At 31.6% G+C, this 14,129-nt stretch overlaps 1 protein-coding gene across 1 annotated transcript; it reads right to left on the bottom strand.

Moving 5' to 3' along the window:
- Window positions 1–1,630: 1,630 nt before the first annotated feature.
- On the bottom strand, window positions 1,631–3,109 carry LOC114713747 (BAHD acyltransferase At5g47980-like). The gene is made up of 2 exons (XM_028898432.1): window positions 2,475–3,109; window positions 1,631–2,297 (listed from the first exon to the last, which is right to left on the bottom strand). The coding sequence occupies exons 1-2, from the start codon at window positions 3,107–3,109 to the stop codon at window positions 1,631–1,633; spliced, it is 1,302 nt and encodes a 433-aa protein (XP_028754265.1).
- Between the last annotated feature and the right edge of the window lie 11,020 nt (window positions 3,110–14,129).

Genomic DNA, 14,129 nt, shown 5'->3' on the forward strand with positions numbered 1-14,129 from the left:
TAAAGATCACAAAACAAATCAAAATGCATAATTTTTTACAGAAAAAAAAGCATATATATGAAGAAGAAGATACATATAGGCCACGAGAAAGAAGAATAAATACTATCATACCTTGCTCTAGGATGACTTACCAGAGTTAGTCACCCATTTTAAAGCACTAGTGACCCAAACTTACCCTTGGATGTTATTTCATAGAATGGAATGACATTTTTCTAAAAATTTTTAAAAATTCATAACCAATTCAATATAACTCTAAAATTAGTGGTTCAAAGCTCTATCTTTAGCTCTTGAAAAACCATTTCAAGGAAAAATATTACGCAGCTTGCTTCCTAGCTCAATTTTTCCATACTAAATCTATAATTTTCACCAAAATTATTTTAAAGAATTTAAGATTTTTCTTTTTCTTTTCTTTAATTTTATTTTTTTACAAGTAGTTATTTGTTTATCTTTTTTCATCATAGACAGAAGTTCAAGTAATTTAGTTAACGCAGAAATGAAAAATTTAATTGACAATTTGATTAATTTTGTTAACATATACTTGACTAAATGTATTTATAATTGTTTGTAGAAAAATGTGTTTAAAAATTTTAAATTTTAAATTTATGTGATTTATATAGATTCTCAAACTTAAATCGTTTATACTATAAAACGTTATAATATAATCAAAATTAATAAATTTCATAACATATTACAAAGTTTGAAAATTGTGTATTTTGGTTAAAAAAAAAAGTATGTGTGTTAGAATTATTTTTATGTTGTATAAAAATCATATTTTAGGCTCATATAAACGTTTAACTAATTCTTATATTAATGAGAGATATTTTGATCAAAGTAAAAGTTTAGAAGTCAAATTTAACACTGAACTAATGGTTTGGGTATGGAAATGGAATCTCAAATATATAAGAGATATTTTTATAAAATACTATTTGACTTTAAAGAAGTCTTGTATACATTATTTTTGTAACATACTATTTAATGTCAAGAAAGTCTTATATATATTTTTAAAATAGAGGAGAAATTTCTGTAATTCAGTTAAGTGATAAGATGGTTAATGTATTTTACTCTAATAATTTACATATTTACAACAAGCCACTATAATATGTCAGCTACGTTATGTAGAATATTCCTGCCATCCTATTTAATTGAATACAAAAGAATAAAATAATCATGATATTTTTTTTATTAATGTGGTACTCCATCAATCTTTGATATAAGATCTATTTATCTACTTTGATTAAATTAAGAAAGTTAGATAAGTTAGTTAATTATAAGAAATATGATATATTTTTTTTCTAAAACATCATAATTATGTTTCTTAATATCCTCCCACCCTCTTTTGATTATGGTTGAGAGAGTATCAAGGGGATAATTTTAAAAAAAAGATAAATATAAGAAATAGGTCTTAGATTTAGGATCAAAATTAATTTAATAATTAGATCTTATATTAAGAATCAGAGAAATATTTTTTATCTCTCAACACCAACCGAATGTACAATTTGCAAAAGTTAAGGAATTTTACGCTCCGACGCAACATATCATAAAAATTGAACCGATGATACATTGAACATAAAACAACATAACAAGAGCAAAGTACAAACTATAAGTCCATACTTTGAGTTTGAATCTTATTTTATGTGATAGTTGGATTCAAAGACGCAAATTCAAGCAATTCATGATTATTCTCCATCAAGGCCATATCTTGTTCGCTCAAAGTCACCAATGCTTCTATTCCTTTTCCATCACTCATATCCATCAGAATAATAGAATTCTTTACCCTCGGAGAAGGAACACTCACCCACTTGGGCTTCCCCCACCCAAAATCTGCTTCATAAAACTCAACACGGCACCAACTTGTAAAACCATAGAAATCTACGTCCTCTTTGGACAATAGTTCCATTATGTTCTTTAATCCCTCAAACACCGTCACGAAAGCATTTCCTCCTTGAAGTTTTTGGACATGTTCCTTTGAGAACTGTTCTAGACCTTTCCTTAGGTGAATTACTAACCCTTGCAGGTTCATTTCACTGTCACTAGAAGACTCTTCTGGTTTTGCTATAAACTGACCTACAAAGTTGCCTATGCATGTATTGGGTAACGGTGGGTTTGTCCTTTGACGAATGTTTACCATTTGGTATGCCATGGAGGGTCTTTTGGTTGTTCCTAGGTTTGTTCTCGATGCTGTCGTGGCGCACTTCCAAATTAGTGCAAATACTGCCTCTACCCGTGTTGGATTTTCCACAGTTTTGCTTGCAGCTTTGGACTTCAGTTTTGTTATCTTTGGAGAATCAAAGATGTACCTGCATGCACTCAATTAAATTTTATTTAATTTAAGGAGAATGTGGGAGCCAGCTCAATGAAATCTATATATATGTACGTATGTTTTGATGAAGGAAATAAGATAAACTTTACTACACAAATACCTTTGGATGGAATTTTACTGAGTAAATTCTATCAGAAAGTTGTGTGAAGTTTACCTTCTTGTAATGAAATTTAAGTGCCTTCTTAACTCAAAAGTTGGAAGAACAATTGGGGAATCGATGGAAGGAAAAAGAGAACCCAAAATATACTTTGGAAGCATCGACTCGGTCATGCACCCAACAGCTGTACAAGACCATGCCTTGATGAAAGAACCCATCGTTGCAGCATCAGCGATCTTGTGAGATAAGGACACACAAATCGCTAAACCCCCACAATTAAATATGTTCGCTTGAACTTTCATTAAAAACTCACTTAGTAAATGGGCATCATAGGCAGGCACAAACTGATGTAAAAGGTCAGTATCAGGTTGTTTAAGGATGTCGGAGAGAAAGCCATGGACACGAGTCTCCCGAAACTCGACACCTTCATCGTTACATTCAATGACTTTGTTGTCTTTGAATCTACCTGCAAATGGATAGAAGTGGGTTAGAGTCTGAGACAATGACGTCTTTAGACCCTCAAGCTTATCGTGAATGGTGACTTCGTTTCCAATATTGTGATATAAAAACAGCAATCGAGTGTGAGATGAAAGGGCAATCTGGTCCATGAGAGACAACTTAAAAGTTCTAAGGTTTTGGGGTGTTGGAGAAGATGGCTTAATGATTTGTTTGGACACCAACTCAACCTTCATCTTTTGTGGATTGATGAAACTCAGGACTTTGCCTTGGCATGAAAATCTGATGTAATTATACATATAAATACTAGCCAGCCACGTACGGAATGAAATATTATATTCAGCTCACTAGATAATTTAATACACACACATATATATAACCTACATTAACAATACCAATAGCGTGCAAAGCTTAAAAACCATAAGACTCTGATATCATCATGGATATGCTAAGAACCTGTTGACATTTGGCTAAAGAGACGAAACTGCTTCGGATTTGTTTTCAAGAAGAAGATTATTAATAAGTAATCATTGGTACGTAAAATGACGAACGTGGACCCCAGCGAATTAAAAAGAAGCAGCATGCCCATTGGCGGCAGACTATCAAATGGGGAATCTACTGGAATAATTGAGGAAAAACATTTTAAAAAATGGGCGAGGACCACATCTGAGAAAAAGAAACCCACAATGACGCGCAAAGGATGGTACAGAAGTCCGAACTTTATACGCAAACTACCTCTAATCCTAAATATAAGAGCTAGTTAGATATTGGATTTAGTACTAAATATAATGTTTTAATCTACTTTATCTCTTAAATTTATAATGATTTCTCTAAAATATCCCTATTGATTGTAAAGTGCCCCCAATGAATAGTTCCAATGGTTATAATTAAAGATGGCAATTTAGGAAAATCAAAACACATTTGTCACAATTAACTAACTTAACTAATTTTTTTTTTTTTAACTAGTTATCTGGCTCTTGTACTAAAGACCGGAGGCCTGGATCGTTTTGTTTTGGAATCTATTGTGTAAGCGGAGCGGAAAAGCATACGCCTTGCTCACTCTGCCATGCGTGGTGACAACTTCACTGAGGACAAGTGTGATAATATATATGAATTAAGGACAGGATTCAAGTCATGCTCATAAATGTTAGCTTAAATTCATAAGTGAATTTATAAATGTAACACAGCTAACAATAACAAAATAACTAATGTTCATATGAGAATTTGCAAATCCTAATTTGCATTTTGAAGAATTTACAAGTCTTAATATATATATATATATATATATATATATATGCGTGTGAATTTACAAGTGAACATACACATTTTAATAAGAAAGAATTACTATAAGGTCCCAAGGAAAAAATTTAATTACAAAAAAGTTTCAGTGACACGTGAGCAATTTTGATTTATTGCCATTTTTAACACTTCTTGCCATTACAAACTCTGCAGTTGTTAATGAATTTTTGGATAATTAAATTTTTTTCCTTGGGACCTAGTAGTAATTCCCCCCTTTTAACAATCAAAAATAGCAAATTATATAACAAATGTAAGGTTTTCTTTTTTCATGAATTAATCATAAATTTATCCAAGTACATAACCTCCTTTCACCTTGAAGGAACAAAAACTATATGTAATTTATTCAACCTTAACTCAGTTTAGAAAATAATACTTCTAAAATTTGTTCGACCATTGAATAAAAAACTACTCAATCTGGGGCAAAAAAACTCGGTAGAGTTTCTCTTTAAAAGATAGGCGTTTCAAAATTTCAACACCATCACCGGAGCAAGCTACCAATATACATTCTTTCCTACTTGTGAACTACGTACTATTAAAACTATGCAACAAAAATAAATTAAACATGAACTAAGGTCATAGAAAACTAATTTGAAGAACACCCATTAAAGAATTCTTAAGATAACAAACCCAAAAAAAAAAAAAGAAGCAAAATGCATAACCTGTATAGCAAAAAAAAAGGCATATGAAGAATAAGGCACATAGGCTATGAGAATGAAGAATGAATAGTCACACCTTATTTTCGGATAACTTATCAGTAATTAGCCATTTAAAAACCACTGGTGACCCAAAATTATCCTTAGAGAGTTCAAAAACTTAAAGTTCTTACTTAAACCCCCTGGGTATTAATTCCTAAATAGAATGGAATTACCTGAAAAGCTGTTAAAATTCATAATTAATTAACTCCAAAATTAGTGGTTTAAAACTCTCTCTTTAGCTCTTGAAAAACCCTTTCAAGAAAAAACAAGGTGTATATCCCTACAGAATTCCTCTTCTAAATCCATTGAAATATTTAACTTGAACAAAATAACTAATCTCCATTGCACAGAATCAGCAGCTGGACTAAACAGGGGAGTGAGGAAAAATTCATGAAATTCAATTCTACTATTTCAATACATCATATATCATCCTCTAGATGCCTTATATATGCTTCATTTGCATTTGAAACAGTGAGCATTTCATCTATATCTCCACACGCAGCACCATATATCATCTATATACATTTAGGTCTACACTACTTGGCTTTTCTCTCAGTAACACACAAAGTTCAACCATCATTAACCCCCAAACGCACAACAAATGAAGAAAACCAAAGTTAGATCATGTTCTAGATATCCTTGCCTCTTCAAAGTACGGTTGCATATGGTTTTTGCTTTGTTCTTCCATGTTTTTTTCCCTTTCTTTTCCTTCTCTCTTCCCTTGGAACTCAAGCTTTCTTCTCTCTTATTTTCCTGGTTCCAGGGAGTGAAATGAGAGAGCAAGGGCATGGCTGATAGCTCAAATGAAAAGGAAATGGTTCGTTTATGTGACATCCAGTGTTTTATATATGTGCGTGTTGGTTAAACAAGTAAAATAAGAGAAAATATGATATAATGGGGCTAAGTAAGGGCAGGAGATTAACTTGGGCTAAAAGATGTAATTATGAGAATTTATGAGAAAATGTTTAAATAATAGAAAATATTGCGTGAAAAATCAGAAAAACCGAGAAACAAAGTTCCTAAGCTGTTTTAGACATGGTATGAAAAACCAAACCAAACTGGACCAGCCGATTCAAGTTGAAAACCAGTGAACTGGTCACTTGTCTTGTCCGGTCCAATTGGTTAACAAAATCAGGATAGCAATGAACTGGCGTGACTCGGCATAACTCGGAGTAAACTGGGATTAACCTGGGTAACTCGCCGGTCTGAGTGGGTTAGCTCTCTTTTTTTTTTCCAAAGCTTCCTATGCTTTCAAAAAAAAAAAAAGATAGATTGCCGCCAGATTCTGCTCTGAAGGTTGAACTCCGTTGCTATTGTGGCTATCTCCTCACCGTCGTTCTTTTCGATCTGTGATGGCAAGATCTGCTTGCAACTCATTAGACCATCGCCATTCATGCTTTACTAAGAACTCACTAGATTTGTGTGGAGAAGCCATGGACGCTGGTGAATAAAGAGAGAACAAAGTATAGAAGAAAGCTGCCCTTGATGCTCTGAATGGTGATGCGTGTGAAGGAAGGGTAAATGAAAAGACAATTCTGACTGTTGAGGCTCGGGATGCATGAGAAGAGGTGAGAGGGAAGTGATCACATGAAAGAAGGAGAATAAAAAGAAAAATAACTATATAAAAAAAAAAAAGGCAAGAGGAAATTATGGGACATGTGTAGGAGAAGAAAGAAAAAAAAATAACGGAGAAAAAAATTATGTACATATAAATGTTTTGTAATTTAGATATTTATTTAAAGATTGAATATTATGTTTCCATAATTAAAATATAAATGTTTTTATAAATTTTAATTAAATTACAACATATTAATTATTATCAGTCTAACTTTGAACTAGCTCATGTCTGACCTACTAGTATTTGAACCACTGCTTCGACCAATTTAGTAATTGGTCCAGTTTTTAGTACCTTAGTTTTATAAGCGCGTAGTATTTATTTGAGAAGAAAATGTCCTAAAAAGTAATTATCAGCCTAAAGCTTATTTTCGGATACGATCTCAAAAGCATAAGTGGATGTATAATTTTTTAAAATAATGTAATGATCCCATAAAATTAGGAAAAAATTATGAACCAGAATTTTGGGGATTTAGAAATTTTATGAAGAGTTTTGTTTCCAAAAAATGTCATAAATAATTTTAAAATTAACTTTTAAGAATTAAAAGCCTATTTTTTAAAAAATTGAAAAAAATAGTTAGAGTTTTTTTTATACAAATTCATATGAAAGTTTTTAAGAAACTATTTACAAATAGTTATTCCCAATACTTCAAAAAAATTTATGAAGTACTGGGAATAATTTTGGAAAAATTCTAAACAATGATACTTGAATTTCAAAATCCCTGAAAGTCACTTGAATTTAATAAATCCTTTATTTTCGCATGCGAATTTAAAAAATTTCAAACTGGCCATAATGACTAAGTTGAAATTTTGGAATATTGGTGAATTTATAATTTTTCCCTTTAATTTTATTTTTCAAAAAAGAAATTTTAAGTCACTCTTACCATCTTGCTTGGCAACCCATATTGGAGTTCAGGTGGGTCACCGGTCACAAAGCTCCGACAACTGGTCATGAGCAATTTTTTTTTTGGAGTTTTTTCAACATTCATAATATAATTAACAAATCCTATAACAATATTCAAAACTCCATCAACACTATTAATCATGTGTTTTCAAATTTTTTAAACTAGGATTTTTTTTAATATTCGTAATGTGATTAACAACTCTTATAATAATATTTACAACTCTATTAACACCATTAACTACTTCATATGATAGATTTTTAAATTAATAATATTACTCTAATACATATTTTCATTTAATAAAATAAATATATATTAAATATATAAGAGTTTAACATGGCTCATATTCCCCTAAATTTTCCATGTTTCGAAAACTATCACATAAAGTAGTTAACGACATTAAAAGAGTTGTAAATATCGTTTTAAGAATTGTTAATTACATTATAAATGTTAAAAAAAATCTTATTTTCAAAACCTAGAAAACAATTGGTTAATGTCATTAATACAGTTGTAAATATTATTATAAGAGTTGTTAATTATGTTAAAAATGTTGAAAAAATTTTGGTTAAAAATCTTTAAAAATACGTGATTAATAGCATTAATGGAATACTATAAATATTGTTATAAAAGTTTTTAATCACATTATGAATGTTGGGAAAATCTCCAAAAAAATAGCTGTCGATTGCTGAAGCTCTCATGACCAGTCACTAGAGTTGTGGTGACTAGCAGCCCCACCTAAACTTTGGCATGGGTGATGTAAGGTTTTTTAAAAAAAATTTAAAGGCCAAATTATAAATTCATCAACATTTCAAAATTCTAATTTAGTCATTCTAACTAATTTGCAATTTCCTAAATTCATGTGACCTTTTGGGATTTTGAAATTCAAGTATCTTTTTTTTTTTATATAGAATTTTCCCAATAATTTTGGGTAACATGGTAAATTCTCTATCTTAAGCCCAAAAAAATATATAGGCCAAGACTAAGGCCAATTCGAGAAGTGAAGGATGTTACCCATTATCAGACCCAAAAGAGAGACATTAGATTTTGCTCCTAAAAAAATGGAAGAAAAAGGGCTTCAATGAGTCATTTATTAAGTAGCTAGGACCCCTAACCTTAAAAATATTATTTCTCTTCACTAAACATCGAATAGGATTACCTCCAATAAGAGGATACTCATGCGTAGCACAAATAAATAAAAAAACACTTCAACGCCCTCATTCCACTATTAGAAAAAAGACATATAACGTCGCTAAATAACAGTGGTTAAGAAGAAAAACATCATGAAAAAAAGGCAGTGATATTTTTGTAAACAAGTTTCCTAACTGGTGATTTCCACGGCGGTTATTAAGAAAACCGCCATGGAAAGTTTTAAATAACTAAATAATAGGGTTTAGTTTTACTCATTTTCACAGTTTCGTATTAGTACGCTGGGGTCTCCCACTGTCCCACCACCAACGAACTTCCATTATCGGCCATTCCCAAGACTTTCCCACCGTTTAAACTCCTTCATTTAGCTTGCGGTGTCTTGTCGCCGTCCATCGCCTTTTGAACACCCAACTTCACGCCTTTGAATCGTCGTACTGAGTGAGTATTCTCTTCTTTCAGTCTTTTCAATTTTTTTTTGTTTCTTGGATGTTTTAACCATAAAAATCTATTGTATTTCAAATGGGTTTGTTAGTTTTATGTTGTGGTTGGCTTGCATTATGGATTTTACGTTTTTTATGTGCTTGAGTTGTTGATTGGTGGCATTTGGCGTGAGAAAACCTCAATTCCTTCCTATATACGCTATTGGAAACATGTTTAAATGTTTGAGGTTGATTAGTTTTGAAGTTTTTTATTTTTTTTATAATTTTTTGATATTTATTTCAAATTTTTGGTAATTTTTTTGTAATAAATTTGATAATTTAGTAATAAATAATCTATTAATTGTTTTTTGAATTTTTTTTCTGTTATGAACATTGACTGATGATAAAGTATTGTTTAAAATTTCATTGCAAATAAAAATCATTTGTGTTTCCGTTTTGGATTCAGAAGTTTTAGCTTTAAGAATCTTTTAAATTGGTTAGAAATTAAATTCTTATTTTTGTTTTATTTGTTATATTTCTTTAAATTTATCCTGTCTTTAATTTGTTTATTACACTGTTAAGTTGGTTTGGTTGATTGATTGATATGTTTATTTTTTATACAAATTTAGGATTTGTTATAGGAAAAATTAGAATGGAGGACCTAAAGGGAATAATATTTTTACAAAAATTTACTTCTTTAAGTATATATATGTTTTAATTTATTTTTACAAAAAAATAAATTTTATATACAAATCTATTTTTATTTATTTCTATAACTATAAATTAGAAACAAGTGTTTGGAAAAAATTATATTAAATTAATTTTATATTTTTATAAAACTCTATGCATGTTGAAATATGTTATGAAGAATAGTTTTAATTTTGATTAAAATAATTTTTGTTTAAATATTTTACAAAACTTATATATGTTTGTTTGATTGTATATTTTTATCAATATTTTTGCTCATTCACTATATATACTAATTTTTAAGAAATAACTTAATCTAATTTTTAAAAGTAATTATATATTTCATTTTTTTATTATAATATATTTAATATATTTATGGTTCTTTTAAATAATTATAATTTTTAAGATTTTTTCAATAAATACAACTTTTTTTTGGTCCTTCACTCTAATTTTCCTTTTGTTATATATTTAAAACGAAATTCTGTCAAATTTTTTATTTTTAAAAAAAGAGACATTCTCTTTAATTTGTAAATTAAGTGTTAGTCAAATTTAATTAAGGAGTTAGAATTGAGCTTGACAATTATGTTCATCAATTCCGTAGAATAACGAATCGTAGTTGGATGAAAGCTAAGAGAATTAGCAAAGAATATGAGGATGGGGTTGAAAATTTTTTTCAGTTTGCTCAAAGAAATGGCCCTAGTCAAAGAGATGGATTGTACTAATGCCCTTGTGTCAAATGCTTAAACAATAGTCAGAGGAGTATTTTTGAGATAAAAGAGCCTCTTATCTGTGATGGGATAAATTTGAGGTATACAGATTGGATATGGCATGGAGAAATTAGAAAGACTACACTGTCTGGAAAGGAGAAGGTTGTAAATGAAGACTTTGGTGATAGAATTTCGGATATGTTTCGTGACATAAGATCTGAATCCTCTACACAGTTCTCTCCCACTTTTGAAGCTCTGTGTAGTGATGCAGAGACGCCTTTATACCCAGGGTGTAAAGATGATTACATAAGGTTGACAACCATGTTGAAATGATGAACTTGAAGGCAAAAATGGTTGGACCGATGTTAGTTTCACGAATTACTTGAACTGCTGAGTGATATTATTCTAAAGGGGAATTCACTTCCAAAACAAATGTATAAGGCAAAGAAAATTTTGTGTCTGATGGGTTTGGAATATAAGAAGATACATGTATGCCCTAATGACTGTATATTATTCAGAAATGAATATGAAAGATTGAATAAGTACCCTAAATGTGGGACTTCAAGATATAAAGTTAAGAAAAATGATGGTGATTATAATGAGATGACCAAGGGTTCTCCTTTGAAGGTTTGTGGTATCTTCTAATAATACCACGATTTAAGCATCTATTTGCTAATGCCACAAAAGTAAAGAACTTGAGATGGCATTTCGATGAGAAAATATGTGATGGAAAGCTTTATCACCGAGCAGATTCTCCTCAATGGAAAACAATAGATCAAAAATTTTCTCAATTCGGTAGCAAGCCAAGAAACCTTTGGCTAGGGCTTTATACGGACAGAATTAATCCATATGGTAATCTTAGTAGTGCATAGTGCTTGGTCGGTGCTCCTCATAATTTACAACTTGCCACCTTGGTTATGTATGAAAAGAAAGTATATCATGCTATCTTTGATGATCTCGGGGCCAAAACAGTTAGGAAACGATATCGATGTGTATTTGTCACCTTTGATTGAGGATCTGAAGAAATTATAGGAGGAAGGTGTTCATGTGTTTGATGCATATAAACAAGAGACCTTCAATTTACGTGCCATGATCTTCACCACGATAAATGACTTTCCGGCATATGAAAATTTGTCAGGGTACAGTGTTAAGGGACATAAAGCATGTTTGATATGTGAAGAAGGCACCCACTACATGCAACTTAAACATGGCAGGAAGACGGTCTACCTTGGTTACAAAAGGTTTCTTAGTCGGCACCACCCTTACCGTAGGTTGAAGAAGGCATTTAACGGCTCACAAGAATATGAAATGGCTCTAATACTATTAACTGGAGAAGAAGTTTATCAACGGGTGAAGGGAATTAATGTGGTCTTTGGTAAAAAGAAGAAGAAGACAGTCGGTGATAGGAATATATGGAAAAAAAAGATCTATCTTTTTCGATCTTCCATATTGGCAAAGTCTTGATGTGAGACATAGTCTAGATGTGATACATGTGGAGAAGAATGTGTGCGAGAGCCTCATTGGTACACTTTTACATATAAGTAGAAAGACTAAGGATGGAATTAATGCAAGACGAGACTAGGTCGAAATTGGAATAAGAAAACTCCTCCACCCACAAGAAAGAGAAAGTAAGAGGCTTATTTACATCTAGTTGCATACACATTATCAAAAGAAGAGAAAATAAGTTTCTGTGGTTTTGTCAATAGCATTAAGGTACCACAAGGTTATTCTTCTAATTTGAGCAAACTTGTTTCAATGCAAGATTTAAAGATAACAGGGATGAAGTCTCATGATTGTCACGTGTTGATGGAACAATTACTTCCACTTGCTATTCAAGGCATTATGAAAATTGATGTGAGAAGTACTATTATAAGGTTTTTCAGTGCTATTTGTACTAAAGTCATTGATCTTGTTGAGTTAGATGAATTAGAAAATGAAAGTTATGTGATCCTCTCCCAATTAGAAATGCACTTTTCTTCATTATTTTTTGACATTATGGTGCACTTGATAGCTCATCTTATGCAGGAGATAAGACTTTGTGGCCTTGTATGTTTAAGGTGGATGTACTTGTTTGAGAGATGCATGAAAATCCTAAAAAGGTACTCTAAGAATCCTTATTGGCCTGAGACATCAATTGTTGAGAGATATGTAGCTGAGGAGGCTATTGAGTTTTGTAACGCATATGTTGCTAGGGTAAAGGCAGTTGGACTTCCTCAATCTCGACGTGATCAGGGTAGAAGCAAGGGAACACAGGACATCATAGTGAGGTCTATGTCAAGAGAAATTGTAATGCAGGCACATCTATATATTTTAAACAACATGGATGAAGTCTTGCCTTACTTGAATGCTCACAAGAATATGCTGAAGAACTTGAATCCAAGAAAGAACGATATGCAACTAGCTAATGAACATAATAAGTCATTTGCAAAGTGGTTCAAGCAAGAAGTATTAAAAGATGGCAATCCTTCTAAGACAATACAGAGACTAGCTACAGGGCCTTATTTTGAGGTTTTGTGTTGAGGGGATATGACATAAATGGTTATTCATTTTACATAAAAACCCAAGACGATAAGAGTACTATACAGAACAGTAGGGTGATAGTACTAGCCGAAGCTATGCATTTTGCTAGTTCTAAAGATAGAAACCCAATGTTGGTGGCAATGTCCTATTATGGAATAATAGAAGAAATATGGGAGGTTAGTTATACCAAGTTTAAAGTTCCCGTCTTCAAATGTAAGTGGGTTAATAGTAATGTTGTGCAAGTAGATGAAGAATTTGGATTTGTTTCGGTCGATCTTCAGAGGTTTGGATATGTAGATGAGCCATTTATTTTAGCTAGTCAAGCAAAACAAGTGTTTTATGTTTCCGATCTAGCAAAGAAGAAATTGTCTATCATGCTTCAAGGTAAGAGGCAAGGAGTTGGTGGAGATGATGGTGACTTAGAGTTGAATCTTGATGACACCCTGCCTTTCACAGCTACTCATCCTAAAATAGTTGAATTATATTTGGTAGATAATGACTATGCTGTTAGAGATAATCATTGTGAAGGAATTTGGGAGGATAATCGTTATAAGGCCTAAATAAATTATTTGATGTTTCTTATTAAATTCATTTCATATTTATTATTATTATTCATAATATGATTTTTTTTGGTATATATACTTAATGTTTTATATTAACTTGATATTTCTTATTCTTACATTTATTAATTGGTTGTTTTTTGAATAGGAAATGGACAGATCCGGTCAACAGGGTTCTGGTGACGACAACTCCTTTACTACTAGCCAGAGAAAGGGTAGAGGGCCAACCCGCATGAGCCATTTGGCTTTACATGATGAAACTATATAGCCCATGAGGATTATAGTGGAGTTTGATGATGATTTGAAGCCTATAAGAAAGATTGGGGCTCAGTTTACTAGTTGTGTGGGTTATGTCACACGCAGTAAGATTGTGATTGACATTCCTAGCTCGAAGAAGATAGACAAAGATTTAAAGCAAAACATTTAGGAGGATATTTTGATACATTACAAATTTTTTCTCTTTTTGTTTCAATTATAATTGCTTATTTACTTGTAACCCTATGTTATTGTATTGTAGCTGACATTTTATATTCCCGCCACTGAGCAAATGAGAGACTGTTTGTTTAAGCAACTTGATGAATAGTAGAGGGATTTTAAATCCACGCTTACAAAACACTATATTCGTGGAAAAAGAAAGGGTAAGCATCCTAAGGACTCGTGACGAGGCATGGGAGAATTTTGTGAAGCAATGTGAAGACCCTATATTT

Source organism: Neltuma alba, unplaced genomic scaffold, assembly GCF_004799145.2.
Source record: "Neltuma alba isolate B1F8T4 unplaced genomic scaffold, ASM479914v2 tig00001908_pilon, whole genome shotgun sequence".
In the NCBI taxonomy this organism is placed as follows: Eukaryota; Viridiplantae; Streptophyta; class Magnoliopsida; order Fabales; family Fabaceae; genus Neltuma; species Neltuma alba.

Bases quoted from the DNA above. Each gene is read 5' to 3' on its own strand.
- LOC114713747 (XM_028898432.1), bottom strand. From the start codon at position 3,109: ATGAAGGTTGAGTTGGTGTCCAAACAAATCATTAAGCCATCTTCTCCA. The intron at 2,298-2,474 runs GTAAACTTCACA...GAGTGCATGCAG, and splicing joins TTAAATTTCATTACAAGAAG to GTACATCTTTGATTCTCCAA.